The sequence below is a fragment of the Paramormyrops kingsleyae genome, chromosome 12 (genome assembly GCF_048594095.1).
Source record: "Paramormyrops kingsleyae isolate MSU_618 chromosome 12, PKINGS_0.4, whole genome shotgun sequence".
NCBI classification, from domain to species: domain Eukaryota; kingdom Metazoa; phylum Chordata; class Actinopteri; order Osteoglossiformes; family Mormyridae; genus Paramormyrops; species Paramormyrops kingsleyae.
This window is the reverse complement of record NC_132808.1, coordinates 10,227,242-10,245,473: the sequence shown is the minus strand read 5'-3', so window position 1 is coordinate 10,245,473 and position 18,232 is coordinate 10,227,242. Positions and strand designations below refer to the sequence as shown.

At 41.2% G+C, this 18,232-nt stretch overlaps 2 protein-coding genes across 3 annotated transcripts in view; both read right to left on the bottom strand.

Annotated features, from left to right (window-relative positions):
- Positions 1–18,232, bottom strand: part of LOC111837206 (uncharacterized) — a 118,957-nt gene that overhangs the window by 62,628 nt on the left and 38,097 nt on the right. The window contains exons 14-17 of one of the 2 annotated variants that reach the window (XM_072718649.1): positions 15,305–15,397; positions 14,833–14,922; positions 13,199–13,291; positions 12,401–13,024 (exon numbers count right to left, since the gene is read on the bottom strand). In XM_072718649.1, the coding sequence (XP_072574750.1) occupies positions 12,891–13,024; positions 13,199–13,291; positions 14,833–14,922; positions 15,305–15,397 (410 nt within the window). In that variant the 3' untranslated portion in view covers positions 12,401–12,890. Of the gene's footprint in view, positions 1–12,400; positions 13,025–13,198; positions 13,292–14,832; positions 14,923–15,304; positions 15,398–18,232 lie in introns of those variants that run through there. The other variant, XM_072718648.1, reaches the window with a different exon arrangement.
- LOC111837207 (uncharacterized) lies at positions 2,053–8,951 on the bottom strand. Its single transcript, XM_023799077.2, has 2 exons — positions 8,652–8,951; positions 2,053–4,846 (listed from the first exon to the last, which is right to left on the bottom strand). The coding sequence occupies exons 1-2, from the start codon at positions 8,722–8,724 to the stop codon at positions 2,796–2,798; spliced, it is 2,124 nt and encodes a 707-aa protein (XP_023654845.2). The 5' UTR covers positions 8,725–8,951; the 3' UTR covers positions 2,053–2,795.

Genomic DNA, 18,232 nt, shown 5'->3' with positions numbered 1-18,232 from the left:
TTTTAGAACAATTTTACCCAGAGCAGCTATGGTCTGCTAGCGCGGTGCTATGCTAACTGGTGCGAATTGTGGTCCCGCCATTTTTCATTAAGCTCCACAGCTAAATTACTTGAACAGAAGACACACGTTCCAATTTGACAAGTATTATCTTTGGGGAAGCATGGCAAGACAACATGAGACAAGGGGTTTTCTAGTTGCATTTTACAAATTCAATACTACTTAGATACTGTATAGATATTGTATATATTGTATAGTACTATATATAGTATTGTGCTGTACAATATATATGTATTGAAATAGATTGACTGTACTCATATTTAAACCATGCTGATCATGCACACATATAATGCACACGATTACATTCCACTATTCAAATTGTTTTCTACTTGACTGCTTTTGTAACATTTGTGCAATTTCTGGATGTCTAAAATACCTATTGTATGCTTTTTGTGTTTAGAGTTGATATTTGTAATTTATTTATAAAAATCCTTGTAATCAGACAACTGGGACCATGTGTTCTGTGTGGTTCAGTGGGCTAAGCCTGCGTGCCTGTAATTACAAGGTCACCAGTTCAAACCCAGCCTCTGCATGTCTGTGGGTCCTTGAGAAAGGCCCTTAACCCCCAGCTCCCTGGGTGCAGCCATGAGTAGCTGTCCTTCACAGACAACTTGCTTACAAAGAGCAAGTTGAGGGAGATGTAAAAGACAATTTCCCCATCAGGTTTAATGAAGTGATGATGATTACTATTAGTTAACATTTATTAAAATGTTGAATTGTGAAATGCGGTTGTTTTTTATTTCCCCTGACTTAAGTAAAACAAGGTACTAATACTAAAGAAAGTGTTTTAACTATTTGCATGGACATTTCTGAGTAGAAAACAAAAAAATTAAGTTAGAGCAACTTTATTTGAATGTTGAGGTAACTTAATATTTCAATGAATATTGAATTAATATTAAGTAGGTATTACATGACTTGATTAAGGTACACAAAGGCTGACATTTGGTGGCCAAGCTGAAACTGTTCTGGGCCAGAACAGGGCCACCAACATGTCTGCATCTGGCTTTGTGCTGGTCCATGTGTGGGCCACCTCTGACAAACCAGATCTGGGCCATCAAGGGGCCGTCATTCATTGCGGTATGTGGGCCGGGTGTAAGCGCATAGTGTGGGCCAGATCCGGGCCATACCAATTTTGCTATGTGGGTCAGTATCATTTGCATATCGCACTTGTACAGTGAACTATTGGGTGACATTTTGCTAACTAAGCCGAGCTAGTAGGAATTAAGCTACACCCCTGGTAGAACTGTTTGATAGCGCAGCAAAAACCGATAGGTGTCTCTATAGATATATGCTGCTGTAGGCACACCTGCCCTTTGATATTCCTCAGTATCAGTGTATTTAAGTGCCTGCCTTTGTCGGCTTCCCCTGTCAGTCCTTGTGATTTTGTTCTGTGAGAAGTTACTGTATGTTGCTGCCCTGCTTGGTTTTTCTAGCTCTGCTCCCTGTGTTGCTCTTTCCCCCTTTTTGATATTCTTGTAGTTAATTCTTGTTTCCCTAATTTGCTTTCCACCCCATGTGGACCTTTTGTTTTGTAGTTTACCCAGTGTATTTAGTTTCCACAATAAGCCCCTCTGTTGTCTTGAAGCCGTAAGGTGGATCGTCACCTTCTTTTCCCACCTACGCCATGCCGTATTGTACAGTAACAGCTACAGATAAGTGACCGTATGCGGTAGAAGAGAATGCAAGTTTGAGTTCATTATAATTGTACTGATTTTGTATTCTTGATAATATATTTTATATATTTTCTTACAACGTGCAAATTAGGCTGTCTTGTTATTTAGACACATCGACGGATGCAATGCCATTGGTTTACACCTTTACCCAATTGTGTTTGCACTTTTCATAACAATCTGAGAACAAACTCTGTTTTCCGTGCTATACCGAAATTGCACAAATCAGATGCTACTTTGCATATTACTTGTAAAGTAGCCACTGCTGTAGCTACCGCCAAAATAAATCAGTAACTGCTCAGAAAAGAACACAGGAAAGTGTATGCCTGGTTATCAGTGCTTTATTATCAGAGACAATAATGGAGGCCCTGTGGTGGCTCAAGCTTCCAGGTCCAGCCGCCTAGCTCTACATCGTTAAAATACATTCCCCTGTTTCAAGCTGGTTGACATACAAGTGCCCATTAATAAAAATTTATGGTGGTAACTATTAACAATTGTATTTTAGCAAGTGAAAGTACATTTATAAATGATTTTGTTCAAAGCGAGCAAAGACATGATTACTTTATACCAAATATGTATCCAGCGATAATCTTTGGTGAGACCCCTGGGTCGTCGTCTTCTTCTTATTCCTTGACCTTTGATGGTGAAATCAGTCCTCTGACTCCAGGTCTCTCCTGTAAGTGGATCTCCACCCCTGGGCTTAAGAAGCTGTGTTGAACTTGCTTGGTGTCACAGACCTGCTACTTTAACTGGAAAGAGGTTGTCTCCATATGTTAAAATCTTGCAACACATGCGTTTAGTTTGGCAGACTGTTTTCTTTTATCCCTACAGTCATATTACTTCACAAAGCAGCAAATTCAAAAGCAGTTAAACAATATCTGACCTACAAAATGCAAATGCTACCAATAAAGTGTCCCATGCATCGTAAAAGCATAGCTAAGCTTTCTAGCATTAATGACTGTTATGTGTAGGCTATATATTGTGCTCATATATGTGTATCTCTAATACTGAAATGTATGTGTTCTGTAGCTTTTTTTTTTTTTACCTATTCATGCTTTAATAGAACCTTCATGCAAACTGATCTTCATCCTCCTGACTCATTTCTTTAAATGCAGATTCTGTTATTTCTTTGATCTCATTCATTTTCTCCTCAGATACTGGGGGTAACATTGGCTTTAGCTCACTTTCAATTCTCTCCATCCTCTCTTTTGTCTTTTGCTCAAATTTCATGTTGTTCTTCGTCACAAGATCTCTTATTGCCTCTTGAGCGTCTTCACAGGCAAGTTGAAATTTTTCACGCTCACTAATAAAATCTGGTCTGCTGGGATCCAGAGCCATGAGTTTGCCCAGGCTGCTGATCCTGTCCATCACATGTTTGTCAGAAATCTCAACGTAGGTCCCTGAGATCATGTTAACCAAGCTGGCTACATTCGATGCATAAAAGGCCTGCTGGTAGATCAGGTCTTTCATGAACTTTTTTGTGTTATATGACAGATTTTTCTGAGATGCCGCCTGAGACTGTTTCACAAAATCAGTCAGAGATCTATCCAGGCAGGTCTTAACGATGTTGGAGATCATCTGGAAGAAGCGTACCATCTTCTCCCACTGCTCTTTCACTCTTCCCATGGCATCTAGACCTTTGACCAGCATTCTAATGGTGGTGTTGAAGTCAATCTCTTTTACTTCACAGTTTCTCAGTGTGACTAAGATATCTGTCAGCTCCTTCTGGTTTTTTTCCAGGTTTTCCAAACTCTCCTTTTGTATCTCTCTCACCTTGTCCAGCTGGACTCGACTCTGCTCTATGCGGAAACGAGCATTCTCCACCGCCATATCACCTGCCCGTTTAAACCCACTTTCCTTAGCTTGCTGTGGGGGTTGAGGTGTAAATGCTGGTGTGTTTGTGAACGCTTTGTTCTGAGAGTCAAATTTCTGAGTTTTTGTCAGCACATTCTGCATTCTTCCAATCATGTCTTTCGACTTGGCAGCATCGCATTGCCCTTCAGGTGCGATCTCGGTGAGCTCAGAGCACAGTTTAATAGCATCTGTGCAGATGTCGAGTGCGTCCTTTTTAGCTTTACAGTCTTTTTCACGCTCCACTGAGGTTTTTACCTCATTATATTGTTCCTCCAGGAATGATGTCAGTGTTGTTCCTTTCTGTTGATCATATATCATAGACAGTTGAATTTCATTATTGTCAATAAAGCTGTTCAACGTCTCAGCCAGCCCTAGAAGCTGACCTGATTTTGAAAGCACATTATTCATAGCAAAGACATTTTCATCTTCCATTCTTGCTTGTGTGCCTTTTGTACCTCCTCCACCTCTTGCCGCCAGATTTGTCCCAAGGGTCAAAATAGTTGCTATACCCTGTGTGAGTCCCTCTACAAAGTTCATGCCAATCAATTCCCACCCTGATGGTAGTGAATTCATTGCTTTATCAAATGTCGTCTTTGCATCTTCTAGCTGCTTATTCATCTCCTCAAGTGTTTTTTTAGCTCTTTCATTGGCTCTCACTGAATCGTTCTTCCTCCTTTCTGTCTCCTCAATTTTACGCTGGACTTCTTCCAGTTCATCACCATATACCTTCTTTGCACTTATACAAGCTTCTAAAAGTTCTTGGATCAGATTAATAACAAAGGTGAACTTTTTCTCTGTTCGCTCAGCCAATTGCACACATTGGTCTGATATAGTAGCTATGTTCTCCAGCTGGTCAGGGAGGAGGATTTGGATCAGCTCATCATTCTCCTGTAGTAATATCTGAACTGATGTCCTGATGTAAGCTGGCACATTGCCAGTGTGGAGACGGATCTGGTCCATGTTCGTGTGAGCCTCATTGAATGCTGCCCATCCAGAATTAGCCACTTGCATAAGACAGGCTCGGAATGAGTCTGGGTACCTGATTAACTGAAACCCACCTTTTGGAGGGTTTTTGTTGATAGAGAAATCTACATTAGAGGAGATAAAGACCAGCTCCCCCAGAATGGCTATGGAGACTGGGGCAGGTACCAAGTACTCCTCCCAGTTAGCATAGGGTTGCATTATCAGCTTGGTGTCATCTCTGAAATCCTCAGCCTTGGAAATTGATCGGGTAGCTTTCACTAAGTCTCCCATTGTCTCCTTTCCTGTAAGGAAACAAAAATGGTTATACAGTATTTAAACAAAGAAGTTTTAACTGAAGTAGTTTTGATGGATGCATGTCTTTTTATTTGATTTTATAGAGCACAAAAACATGCAAGACATATAATATGGAAACATTTCAGTTTCATGATGTATATAGTGAAGGCTTTAGGCTTTTATTGCTGTAGGGTTTACTGGATTTCTGCCATGCAAAATCCCTACAATCGTACAAATTCCTGCCTCCTGTGGCATGTCGATCAGCGGTTTGGTCAATAAAGTTTCACGTTACTCTATATGTTTCACGTTTATATCAGCTTGTCCCCTTTAAGAGAGCAAAACACCGTGACAAACAGCAATTTGTGACACTTAAACAATTTGAAAGACTAATAAATATACATTTTCAACACGACACCACGGAATGGCATACTAGGTACAGCTTGCTAACTAGGCACAGCTTGCTAACTAGGCAGGCAGCATAGCAGCTGGTTAGCAGAGAGGCTCTGTAGCTATAGTAGATTAAAGAACAGAAAACAGAGACCGGGGCTAAAAAGAATGAGACCGGAGATTCACTAGAACAACTTGTGCTCAAGCGAGGAGCTGTGTCTGTAGTTTGGAAGTATTTCTACCTAAAAAAATCTAACACAGACCAAAAGATTATGGTTGTGTCCAAATTCAGGGGGCTGCATCCTTCTAAGGGCTGTATTTGAAGACCAAATGTGTCACAGTGATGCAAAAAGGCTGTCCCACTTCAAAGGCTCCTTCAAAGGCGACCTTGAAATGCATCCTTCATTTGCCAAGTTGCGAAAAAAAATGCCCAAAAAATGTCCCACAAGGTCAACAAAACAAGTTTTTAATCACATTGTTTGTGTACATACAATGCTTATAGAAAGTGTTGTGATGCTTGCTTAATTCAGCAAAAATATTACAAATTTATTGATTTTATAACAAAAATCACTCCTTTATTCTTTTCTTTAGAAAAATATATATCCCATTAGAAATAACCAGTAGTTTTAAGTAGGGCTGTCAAAATTAACGGGTTAACGCAGATTAATCCATCATCATGATTAATCTGATTAAAATTATTTAACACAATTAACCCATCTGCAGCGCAAAATGTCTCAAAATCCCTGAAATGTCTCTGTCAACCCATTTCGGGCAGTTTTGGTGCGTTCCATTTGCCCTGGGAACTCGTATTTCCGAGTCGGATTCCGGAGTTTTGAAGCTGGAAATGACGGCATGCACGATCCCGTTTCTCTGAGATCTCGGAGCAGCACAGAGGATCCCGAGTTCAGAATCTAAGATGGCTGCGCCTTTTATCAACAGAAGGGAAAGTTGTAGTTTTATACTGTTTAAGCACTACTTCTCATTTGTGGCTCATTAAATCGGTCGCACACACTATACCGTCCAACTTATCTGTGGACGTGTTGCTACGGAGTTTTATGCGTAAAGCACCGCGCTTAATGTGTTAACTGATATTGGTAACAATGGCAACCGGGCTAGAATTGGATTTCATGATTAGCTGGATTATTTGTCGGATTTACGGTAGTTCGTGCTAATTGTAAGCGAATGAAGATAAAGACCATTTAAACTGAGGTACCTTAAATCCGACAAGTTGTCCGGCTAAGCAAAAAGTCTTGCTTTTTGATATGGGTCCATGGTATTGCACTTCTGTGGCAGATGGAATGCATCCGACTCGTGTTCAACATGTTCAATAAACATGTTAAGTACATATATATATTCCCTTTTTTCTTGAGTCTGTTTGCTCATGCAAAATGAAATGTGATTAATATAGATTAAAAATTAATGATATTTAATTGTGATTAATCGAAATGAATCCACAGCAACCTTGTGATTAATCTGATCAAAAATTTTTATCGTTTGACAGCACTAATAAATTGAAACCCAAAGAACAGCTCTTTTAGAACTATAATGAGTGAAAAAGTTCATTGACAAGCAGTCTCACTGGGTGCTTTTTAATTAGTAACACCTTTGCAAAAGCGTAAAACACCAAACATTTGTGTTTAGTATCCCTTTGGGTACCAGTGATTACAATAGCAATTACTAGCAAAATGGCAAGAACAGAACTGAGTCAGTCAAAAAATTATGGCAGTAAAAAAATGTATGTGCAGAAATGTTAAATATCAGTCTTGCTTGTAAGACTATATGAGTGATTTTCAGACATCTTGCATACATCTTTGCTTAAATATTAGGGAAAACATTATTTCCTGATATCCAGATGTCTGAAAATCACTCAGGTACATTATTACATGTGAATACAGTATTGTTATTAGTACTGAGGCCCAGAGTTGCTGTATTTCTGTTTTAACAGGGGGAAGCAAATATTCTGGATATCAGGAAAAAATATTTCCGCTAATATTTAAGCAAAGATGTATGTGAGATGTCTGAAAATCACTCAGGTATATTATTACATGTGAATACAGTAGATCGTCATGCATGATATAGTCTTACAAGCAAGACTTTACCGTTTTTATTAAGAAAATGAAATTCTTAATGAAATTTCATTAAGAATATCCGCGAATTCAATAATTTCATTTAGTATCTGTAAAAACAAAGAAACATCGAAAAGGCATGTAATGTTTTAAAATATATGGCTTGTTTACCTCAATAGCTTCGTAGAAAGACATTAAAACGACAGAGAAACTTTCTATCTAAAGAGAAGCCGTCTAACACTAAAGTAGCGCTAGTGACGTCATGATTTCGAATCAGCGCGTGACAGGGGGGAACAGGGAATTTCCCGTAACACGTAATAGGTGTTGTGCCGAATTCTGCACCCCCTGTCGGGAGCACGCACCGCTCTTTTCTTCGATTCCAAGGGGGAAATAAAGAAGTAGTTCCGTCAATCTAATTATGCAACAGAAATATTAAATTTAGCTTGCACATTTAGAAGACCTTTATCACTGTTTCACTTCACGAAGGCTGCATTTAACCCAAATAAAAGTTATAAACTGTGACATGTAGACGATGAGCCCCGAACGAGAACGTAGGTTATTTATTTATCTCGTCATCAGTTTACAAGTTTGAGAACAAGGAAGTCCTTGGCTTTAATAACCAAAGAAAATCACACAATATTATTCCTTATACTTATAAAATAATTTATTTTTCTCCACAATGAAGACAATGTTCTGGTACAGTGATCTGAAATACCTAAACAAAAAAGATATTTGTCTTTATGACGGCTAACCTGGCAGGAAATTCATTTCCATTCTTCCCTTTAATTCTATCACGAAATGCTGTTAGCAATCGACATATTTAAAATAATAGAAGAAGAAATAAAGAAATAGATAACAATTACTGAATTTCATGAATGCCATATCACGTGCAGCACGTGGGGTGATGGGGGGGGGGGGGTTCATTTTACCTGCCGGGAATGGCACCCCCCTGTATCTCTGTCTCTGGTGATTATATCCCAAAACGCTTTGGACAGCGCTCTCTGTGTATGAAACTGTACTACTTTTCCCCCTTCGAATCGAAGAAAATAGCGGTGCGCGCTCCCGACAGGGGGTGCATTTCACGGCAGGGGTGCAGAATTCGGCACAACACCGGCCGTTCTCCTCCCCCTTCCCCAACTTGGCTTGCTCTTTATAACTCCCTCCCCCCATCCCCGTCACAGATGGTCCTCATTAACATGCAGGGAGCGACCACTTACATTGCAACGAAGTTACTTGAATATTTGTTAAACAGATATGGGTATAATAATTAGTACACCCAAAAGAAGAACTCGATTAAAATTTCTTCAACATTATTATACGAGTTAGCAGACACACAAAACTGTCTTCAAAATGTACATACCATCAGAGTTACTGGCGAACTTCAACACGATCAAAATAACGCTGAAAGTTTTGATTTGCATCGTCACCTTCATTCTTGTACAAAGAACTGTTTCTATAACACCGCGGCAAATTCTGCTGTAGCAATCAGACGCAGAGGGACAGAAAGTGTTTTGTCCGACGGAGCACTCTATTGTTCGCCAGCTCACAGCCACATTCCTTATCCGTATGCACTCTAATGTATAGCTCTTATTCTTATTCCTTTTTATTCCATCTACTGGACAAGCAGCAGTACTGCAACTTAATTCAAAACACAACAATTTCCCCCTTGGGAACAAGATACTCTGCTAAATTATAACACTTTTAGGGACATATGTGAAATAGCTATAACAGGCTAAGGCGGGGTATTTAACATCACACATGTCCAAGAAAAAAAGGTAACAAACATCAAAGCCGTACTGTAAGTAGGCTATCTGTGAACCCATAGTACAATTAAAGGAGCGATTGTAAATATAGACTTAGCTCAGTCTACATGATCCTCAGTATATTCCCCAGTTCACCATGTATAATCTCTCAGCCAAGCTGGTGGTTTTCGATGCGGCTCGGTTCAGGCAAGCGGTTTAGGGCTGTTTGTGTCTGTTCTGCCAACTTGGCGTTTAGTTTGAACTTAATTCAAACAGATAGCAATGATTCCGTTAATTATAGTGAATGTCGTCCTACAAAATAACTCTAAACACAAAAAGCATACAATAGGTATTTTAGACATCCAGAAATTGCGCAAATGTAACAAAAGCAGTCAAGTAGAAAACAATTTGAATAGTGGAATGTAATCGTGTGCATTATACTGTATGTGTGTATAATCAGCATGGTTTAAATATGAGTATAGTCAATCTATTTCAATGCATCTACAGTATATTGTACAGCACAATACTATATACAGTACTATACACTATATACAATATCTATACAGTATCTAAGTAGTATTGCATTTGTAAAATGCAACTAGAAAATATTTATTTAATATTTATTAACTCATATAGTGTTCAATTGACAACCTAGACTGTTAAGTCACCAGCTCCACATATCAGCCCCATTTTAATATGCACACAAGAAGTCATGAGGATCAGAAGAGCCACCCCAGATTTACCCACCATCATGAGAAAGACTCTGACCAAACAGGACCTTACAGCTTTTTCTTGTCTTATATTGAAGTGTTGCTGGCTCAGTTCTGATTGAGCCTAAAGATTAAAGAGCTGCGGTCCTGGTGGTTTTATAGCATGTTGGCGTCAAGTCAAAGAAAATTTCTTGGAGACGTGCAGGACATGTCTCTAGAGTGGTATATATTTTAATGGGGGGGGCTGTATTTGATTGCCAGTCCTGCCCTTGGATGATTAATATATGTGGAAAGGTGTTATGTAAATAAACTCAGGTGAAACAAAAAATTTACGTTTTCATGGCTGCCAAATCTCAAGCATCTGGCCTGACACGCTTTCAGACTCACGCTGGAAATCTTACTGCAAATCTATATTATAAAACCTAAAATTAGCTACGTCAAAAGTGTATTTACACGTTTAAATACAAAAGCAGACTATTTACAAGGTAAGAACTGTTACATGTGTGTGCAGACATCTCGAATTGACCATCTCACTCCAGCCAGCTGGCCGAAGTTCTGTGTCACGTGACAATAAATATTGTCAAAACGTTTTTGAATTGTACTGAATTAATTTGATTTGACAGTCAGGTACTGATTAAATGCAATGTCGATGCAACTAATAGGCTACTTAAATATATATCACACTATTAAATAGTTAGACATTATGATATTCCGGACCTTTGTTTCAAGAAATTTTCTCTAACTGGACCTCTTAAAATTTTAGTTGAATACCCCTGATGTGTAATAATCTGAGGGAAGATGGTCAGACTGATGTAGAGAAACAGGCCCCAGGACAGCAGCCAGAGGGGCAGAAGTATCTTGGGCACCTACCTGGTCTGGCTCACGATCTTTGGGTCTCTGAAGATGGGTGAACACTTCTTTTACTCTGCGGAAAAGATTACAAAATTATTACAAGCAAGCTTCATCAGAATATCACATTTTGCATAAAATTTTATGAATATCTTACCAATTGCTATTACGACCATAAATTTAGGCAATTCTGGCAATTACAAGACAAAATCTCACCTAAGGGTTTGGTTCCCATATAAGAGCTGGATTATGGAGCTGAACTGTGATGAACATTTTTATAAATAACATGTTTATGCTTATTGGTAACATATTTGCGTGGTGACTCAGTGGGTAACACTGGCATCTCTAAATGTCCCATCTTATGTGAATGTGTGTGCTTGCTTTGTGATGGACTGGCATCCTGCCCAGGGTGTCCCCTGTCTTGTGCCCTGAGCTCCCTGTGACAGGTGCCAGGCTCACCATGTGTAGTTTACCTGGTGACTCTGTGGGTAACACTGGCACCTCACACCCCCCGGCTTGGGCTCTGTGTAGTTTACGTGGTGACTCAGTGGGTAACACTGGCACCTCCCCCCCCCCGGCTTGGGCTCTGTGTAGTTTGCGTGGTGACTCAGTGGGTAACACTGGCACCTCACACCCCCCAGCTTGGGCTCTGTGTAGTTTGCGTGGTGACTCAGTGGGTAACACTGGCACCTCACACCTCCCGGCTTGGGCTCTGTGTAGTTTACGTGGTGACTCAGTGGGTAACACTGGCACCTCACGCCTCCCGGCTTGGGCTCTGTGTAGTTTACGTGGTGACTCAGTGGGTAACACTGGCACCTCACGCCCCCCGGCTTGGGCTCTGTGTAGTTTGCGTGGTGACTCAGTGGGTAACACTGGCACCTCACGCCTCCCGGCTTGGGCTCTGTGTAGTTTACGTGGTGACTCAGTGGGTAACACTGGCACCTCACGCCTCCCGGCTTGGGCTCTGTGTAGTTTACGTGGTGACTCAGTGGGTAACACTGGCACCTCACGCCTCCCGGCTTGGGCTCTGTGTAGTTTGCGTGGTGACTCAGTGGGTAACACTGGCACCTCACGCCCCCCGGCTTGGGCTCTGTGTAGTTTACGTGGTGACTCAGTGGGTAACACTGGCACCTCACACCCCCCGGCTTGGGCTCTGTGTAGTTTGCGTGGTGACTCAGTGGGTAACACTGACACCTCACACCTCCCGGCTTGGGCTCTGTGTAGTTTGCGTGGTGACTCAGTGGGTAACACTGGCACCTCACACCCCCCAGCTTGGGCTCTGTGTAGTTTGCGTGGTGACTCAGTGGGTAACACTGGCACCTCACACCTCCCGGCTTGGGCTCTGTGTAGTTTACGTGGTGACTCAGTGGGTAACACTGGCACCTCACGCCCCCCGGCTTGGGCTCTGTGTAGTTTGCGTGGTGACTCAGTGGGTAACACTGGCACCTCACACCCCCCGGCTTGGGCTCTGTGTAGTTTACGTGGTGACTCAGCGGGTAACACTGGCACCTCACACCTCCCGGCTTGGGCTCTGTGTAGTTTGCGTGGTGACTCAGTGGGTAACACTGGCATCTCTAAATGTCCCATCTTATGTGAATGTGTGTTTGCTCTGTGATGGACTGGCATCCTGCCCAGGGTGTCCCCTGTCTTGTGCCCTGAGCTCCCTGTGACAGGTGCCAGGCTCACCATGATGGATGGATGGATGGATTTTTTATACATTAATTACATTTTTTTCAGAAAAAATGACTTGCACATATACTGCATAGAAAATGTCTACTTACTTTTCTTTTTTGGCCAACCCTATAATTAAAAAAGATTCAATTAACAGTGTTGGAGCTCAAAATACTAAGACATCAATAGAAGCTTATTGTAGCTGCCAGAATACATGTAATGAGTAATGATTATGTGTAATGAGAACTAATGATTACTTATATATTTATAATTATTATATAATAATAATTACTGAGAGTGACCGTTTTCTGTATTACATAGACACATGTGCTGTTTCACTGAGGATGTTTATATCATCTCCCCATTAATAGTCAGGCTCCCCATTACAGCCTCAGTGCCCCCTACTGGCAGGAGGCCATTACAGTCCTACACCACTGAAACAGCATCATAATGGAAGAGCAATAAAGCTCAAAAGAATTAAAGCAGCAGTGATATGAAATGTTACATCTTGAGCTAAACCATACAGTGAATACATAATGATGTGGTTACAAATGTAATATTCATCCAGGTTAAGTGCTGAGCATGTGGAGATGTAAACAATGAAGTCCCGGTACACATATTCAGCCTTTATGGTAAATTATGCATCATATCTCTGTTATACTTACAGTATGCAGATATCTGTATAACAAACCAGCTAAAGAGAAAGACAGACCCAGAAATCAGGACAATCAGTCGTAGATCCAATGGCTGTTTTCCTGTGTCTGAAATGACATCATCACAACAATCACTGAGAACTGAGGTCAGTAAATGAGCAGTAAGTGACAGATATTAAACCACAGGAATCTATATTTTTTCCTAAAGGGTTTGTACAATTTAGCTGTATGGTTAAGTTTACATAGTAAAAGTAAAACATCTCAAATTTATAGTGTATTTACCTGCTTTGAGTTTTAATGCTACAGCCAGGGCAACAGAATTCAGGAGAGGGAGACCAAAAGCCCCTGAGAAATATACATATTTACGGGGTTTGGCTGAAAGGTAGAGAGAAGCATCAGTCATACAGCTACATACAGCGCTGTGATGAAGTATTTGCCCTGATTCCCTCTATTTTTAACATCCATAACACTTAAATGTGTCTAATAACAAAACAAATGTAGTATAGTACAAAGAGCACTCTACTGTAAGTTCACAACACAGTTTTTAAATGATCTTTTGATTCACTGAAGGAAGGGAAAAAAAAAACTTAAAAATAAAATAAAAAACAAATATTCCCCAACACCCATATCACCTGTCTGACAAAGTAATTCCCCCCCTTTGGCATCGCTGTGGAGAAATGTTGACCCACTCTACTCTACGGGATTGTTTCAACTCAGCCACATTGGGAGGTTTTCAAATATAAACTGCCCATTTAAGGTTCCGCCCCAATGTGTCAATGAGGTTCAAGTCAGTACTGTGACTAGGCCTCTACAAAACCTTAATTTTGTTTTTTCTTTTCAGCCATTCATAGGTGGACTTGCTGTTGAGCTTCAGATCACAGACTGATGATGGACATCCTCCTTCAGTACTTTTTGGCAGACAGCTGAATTCATGCATCCCTCAATTACAGCAAGTCGCCCAGGCTGGGCAGCAGCAAAGCATCCCCACAGCATCACTCTGCCTCCATCATGTCTGACTGTGGCCATGATGTTCTTTGTGTGGAAGCTGTTAGCTTTACTCCAGATGTAGCAGGACCCATGTCTTCCAAATAGCTCCACTTCTGACTCATCAGGCCACAGAACATCCTCCCAAAACTGATGGGGGTAATCGAGGTGCTTTTTGGCGAATGTTAGACAAGCCTCCATGTTCCTCTTATTTAGCTTTGGTTTCTCCTTGCATCTCTCCCATGGACACCATTATCGCCCAGTGTCTTTATAATCATGGAATCAGACATTAACTGATCTGAGAGAGACCCGCAGTTCCTTAGATCTTCATCTCTGGTCTGCTGTAGCTTCCCTGATGAGGTTTCTTTGTTGTCTTGGAGTAATTCTGCTAGGCTGGCCACTCCTGGGCAGATCTACCACAGTTCCAAGTTTTCTCCATTTGCAGATGATGGCTCTCATGGTGATTCATTGCACTCCAAGGGTTTTAGAGAGTGTTTTGTACCCCTTTCCTGACTGATATATTTCAGTGATTTTCTTTCTCAGGTCTTCAGGAAGCTCTTCTGATTGAGGCATGGTCTGCTGCTTCTTGAGACCCTTATCCAGCTCCTCATTGCTGCAATGGTTCTATTTAAGTGATGTGTAGGTTCATCAGGACTGGCAGCAATCAAGCTTGGGTGTGGCTAGTTTAATTTAACCCATTATCATTTAGATTTGGTTTATTAGTTGATTGAGTGACCAATTACTTTGTCACAGCACTATATATACAATAAAACAGCCATTGGGTATAATGTAATGCTCTTTTTACAAAATAAAAAAATAAACCATAATACTTAATTTAAAATATAAAAGAGTATTCAATAAACAAAATATTTAAACAACTTCTCAATAAAAGTGTTGTTTAAAAATAATTTTAATGTAAAACAAATACGTACCAAGGAAACGTTCCCGCTCCCAGAATCGAAACAGCAATGTGACAGTCAGAATGTAGATGAACACAAACTCGCAGATCTTTACAGGTCGTCCTGTGGTCAGAATTAGTTGCAGTTTATTTCAGTTTCTAATACAACAAAAGTTATCAATGAAATAAACAGCTTCCTATTCCTCTAAAATCAGTCAATGCATCTCTGAAGATGCACAGGACAAATAAAATAACAAAACCACTCCATCTCTGGAAGTTTTCATTTTACAGCTAATACAGAATATTTTACTGTCTATTTCTGATTACATCGAAGTATATGCCTTTATTAGTAGGGTGTAATTCAATAATAACTAGAAATGGTTATATTGGATTATTGTTAACAGCAGCCCAACACATATTTCTGGTTTACACCATTTACCAAATGATTGACAGTTAAAACTCTATTACAGTCAAATGGTTTGCTTACAGTTAAAGGTTTTCCTTACCTTTGTCATTTTCTAGAATCACACTTAGAAACAGGAAACTTAATATTAGGTGAAGCATGAAGAAAATCCCTAGAAGGATTTTCTGAGCTAAATCTGAAAAGCAATAAAACACGTAAAACAACAGATTAAATAAACATAACATACAACAAGCCCCATTAAACATTATCCCAATGTTTACTTTTGGCTGTTATCTCTTTGAGGGGTGGGAACTTACAGGGGGGCAAAATAATGGAACCATCAGTATATTAATCTCAAAGATTAATCTCAAAGGAGTTTGGCCCCCTTTAGCTGCAATAATAGGTTCAGATCTTCCTACAGTGTGGTCATGGAATCCTGAGGTGTGCAGTGGGACACTGGACTGATCTTCAGAAAGAAAAGCCTCCATGTCTTTGCAAGACGAATAAGGTGGAAATCGACTTCACACACTGTACTCCAGAACTTCCCATACAGCTTTAGTGCTGTTTAGATCTGGTGGCTGGGAGGCCAAGGAAGGCATCTGACTTCATCCTGGTGCTCATGAAACCTCTCCTGAATCTGTTTAGCAGTGTGTATGGGGGCATTATCATCTTGGGATAAGGGAACATCATGAGGGAACAGTGTCTGAGACACAGGGAGCAGCTGCTCTTGTAAAAAGCCCTCATGTTCCTTGGCTGTTATAGGACCATGCAGAGCATCATCAGACCTAATGACTCCCACAAGATGGCTGCCCACACCAACAGGCACTGTGGGCTGACGGTGTGCTTTGATTTTCTCTAGATGTAACCCCAACCAGAGGCTCTGAAATATCACACTGCTGAGGACCCTCTGCAATACTGACCTGCTGAGCACACACTGCAATACTGCACTCTTGAACACGCTCTGCAATACTGCACTGCTGAACACAGTCTGCAATACTGCACTGCTGAGCACACTCTGCTCTTTAGAAAATAACCTAGATGAGCTTTGCTTACAGTGAGGCACATGCTGGGAGATGAAGGACTGCTGTGTGTTTGTATTCACTGAAACCTGGCTCCATGATAACATCCCTGATGCGACCATCCAGCTAGCAGGGCTGACGTCTTTCAGGGCGACAGAGATGCCGCTAGCTGCAGTAAGACTGATGGTGGGGGAGTGTGTGTTTACATCAATGTCGCCTGCTGTACGAATGTTACTGTAGCTGCTAAACACTGTTCACAGGCAGAATTCCTGATTCTTAAATGTCGGCCATCCTGTAGAGAGAATTTACTGTTGTTTTTGTAACAGCTGTATAAGGATGCACTGTGTGGGCTGTATGACACTATTAGTGGGTTACAGTCCAGGTACCTGGACAGGTTTATATAGTGAGTGACGGGGACTTCAACTTCAGTAATCTGAAAACCATTTTCTCCAAGAACCACCAGTATGTGGATTTTGCCACCAGGGGAAAAAATATTTTGGAGTTGACATACTGTACACAAATATTCCCATGGAGTATAGGGTTACCCCCAGCCCCCACCTAGGCCACTCGGACCATCTGCCTGTTATGTTAACACCAACCTACAGACCACTTCTGAAACAGACCAGGGCAGTGAAATCATACATTAGAGTCTGGCCAGCAGGAGGATTGCTTTCTTTTCACAGAATGGAACATTTTTGTAGCTGCAGCTTCCCATGACATCACATAAACATCCAGGAATATGCTGAGACAGTGACTGGATACGCTGTCAAATGTGCTAATATCAGAAGCAGAGAAGAGGATGTTAGTCTGCACGTCCACTTCAGTGGCCTCTATAATGGAGCATATTCAGCCACCGGCTCATTCCACCATGCTGTGCTAAAAATGCTACTGGGGATTATCGCTGCCCGAAGTCGTCAGACAACTGGTGACCGGCATCACACTTTCTCCAGACGTTACACTCCCCATCCATAGCCATAATACGTCAGGAAGCATCCTCTCTTTTTATAATACAATCCGGTGCCTTGTGTTCTAACTGCACATAATTTATTTGCAGATGATTATTACTGTATTCTCATCCTTAAATATTCACGTTTAGTCTCACATTATGCTCCTCAAGGTTTTACATCCATTTGTGCACTATGTACTTTTTTAATCTGCTGCAGTATGTTTACTTTGCTCGCGCCATATGTACAGTATTTGTACCTTGTCTGTTTGGCATTATCTGCATTTCTTGCATGTTAGGGGCAGCGTGTGGTTCAGTGGGCTAAGCCTGTGTGCCTGAAATCAGGAGGTTGCTGGTTCAAACCCAGCCTCAGCACATCTGAGAGTCCTTGAGCTAGGCCCTAAACCCCCAGCTCAACAATTCTGTTATTATCTGCTATTATCTACAGCCCTGGTGATTATTGCGCATGCGCCATTTAATCACGATGTGACATCATGCAGCCCTAGATTTTTGCCAGGATTCACTCAGGAAGCCCGGTTCAGTGACCCCCGGAAGGTATGATGTGTAATGTTATATGGTTTATCATCCAGAGCTGAACTATCCCACCATTTTATATAGAGTCTGACTGGAATGCTAACAATTAGCAATGAATGCTAACAGTAGGACAGCTTATAGGACAATTATGGGGAGACGAGGCCAGGAGGCCCCAGGATGATGAGGAGAAAGGCTGATGTGAGGCTGTAAGGTGTCACAGACTCGGGAGTTTCTACTGGGGGGCAAGGCATGGTGCAGGCAGAAAAAGGAGTGGGCGATCCACTGGCGGCTCAACAGGAACACAGGGGTTTATTAACAGAATCAGAAAACACTGGAAATACTACAAAACAGACCACGAGGGGTCATAACTAAAAAGGGGTATGAAGTAAACTGACAGAACAAAAGGATCTACGAAGGGGAACTGGATACACCGAGAACAGGCAGGGGATCCAAAGTAGCAAACAGAGAATCAGGGAACCACAGTCAACCAGAACACCATCATCAAAAATACCATTAACAACAAATGACTCCACGC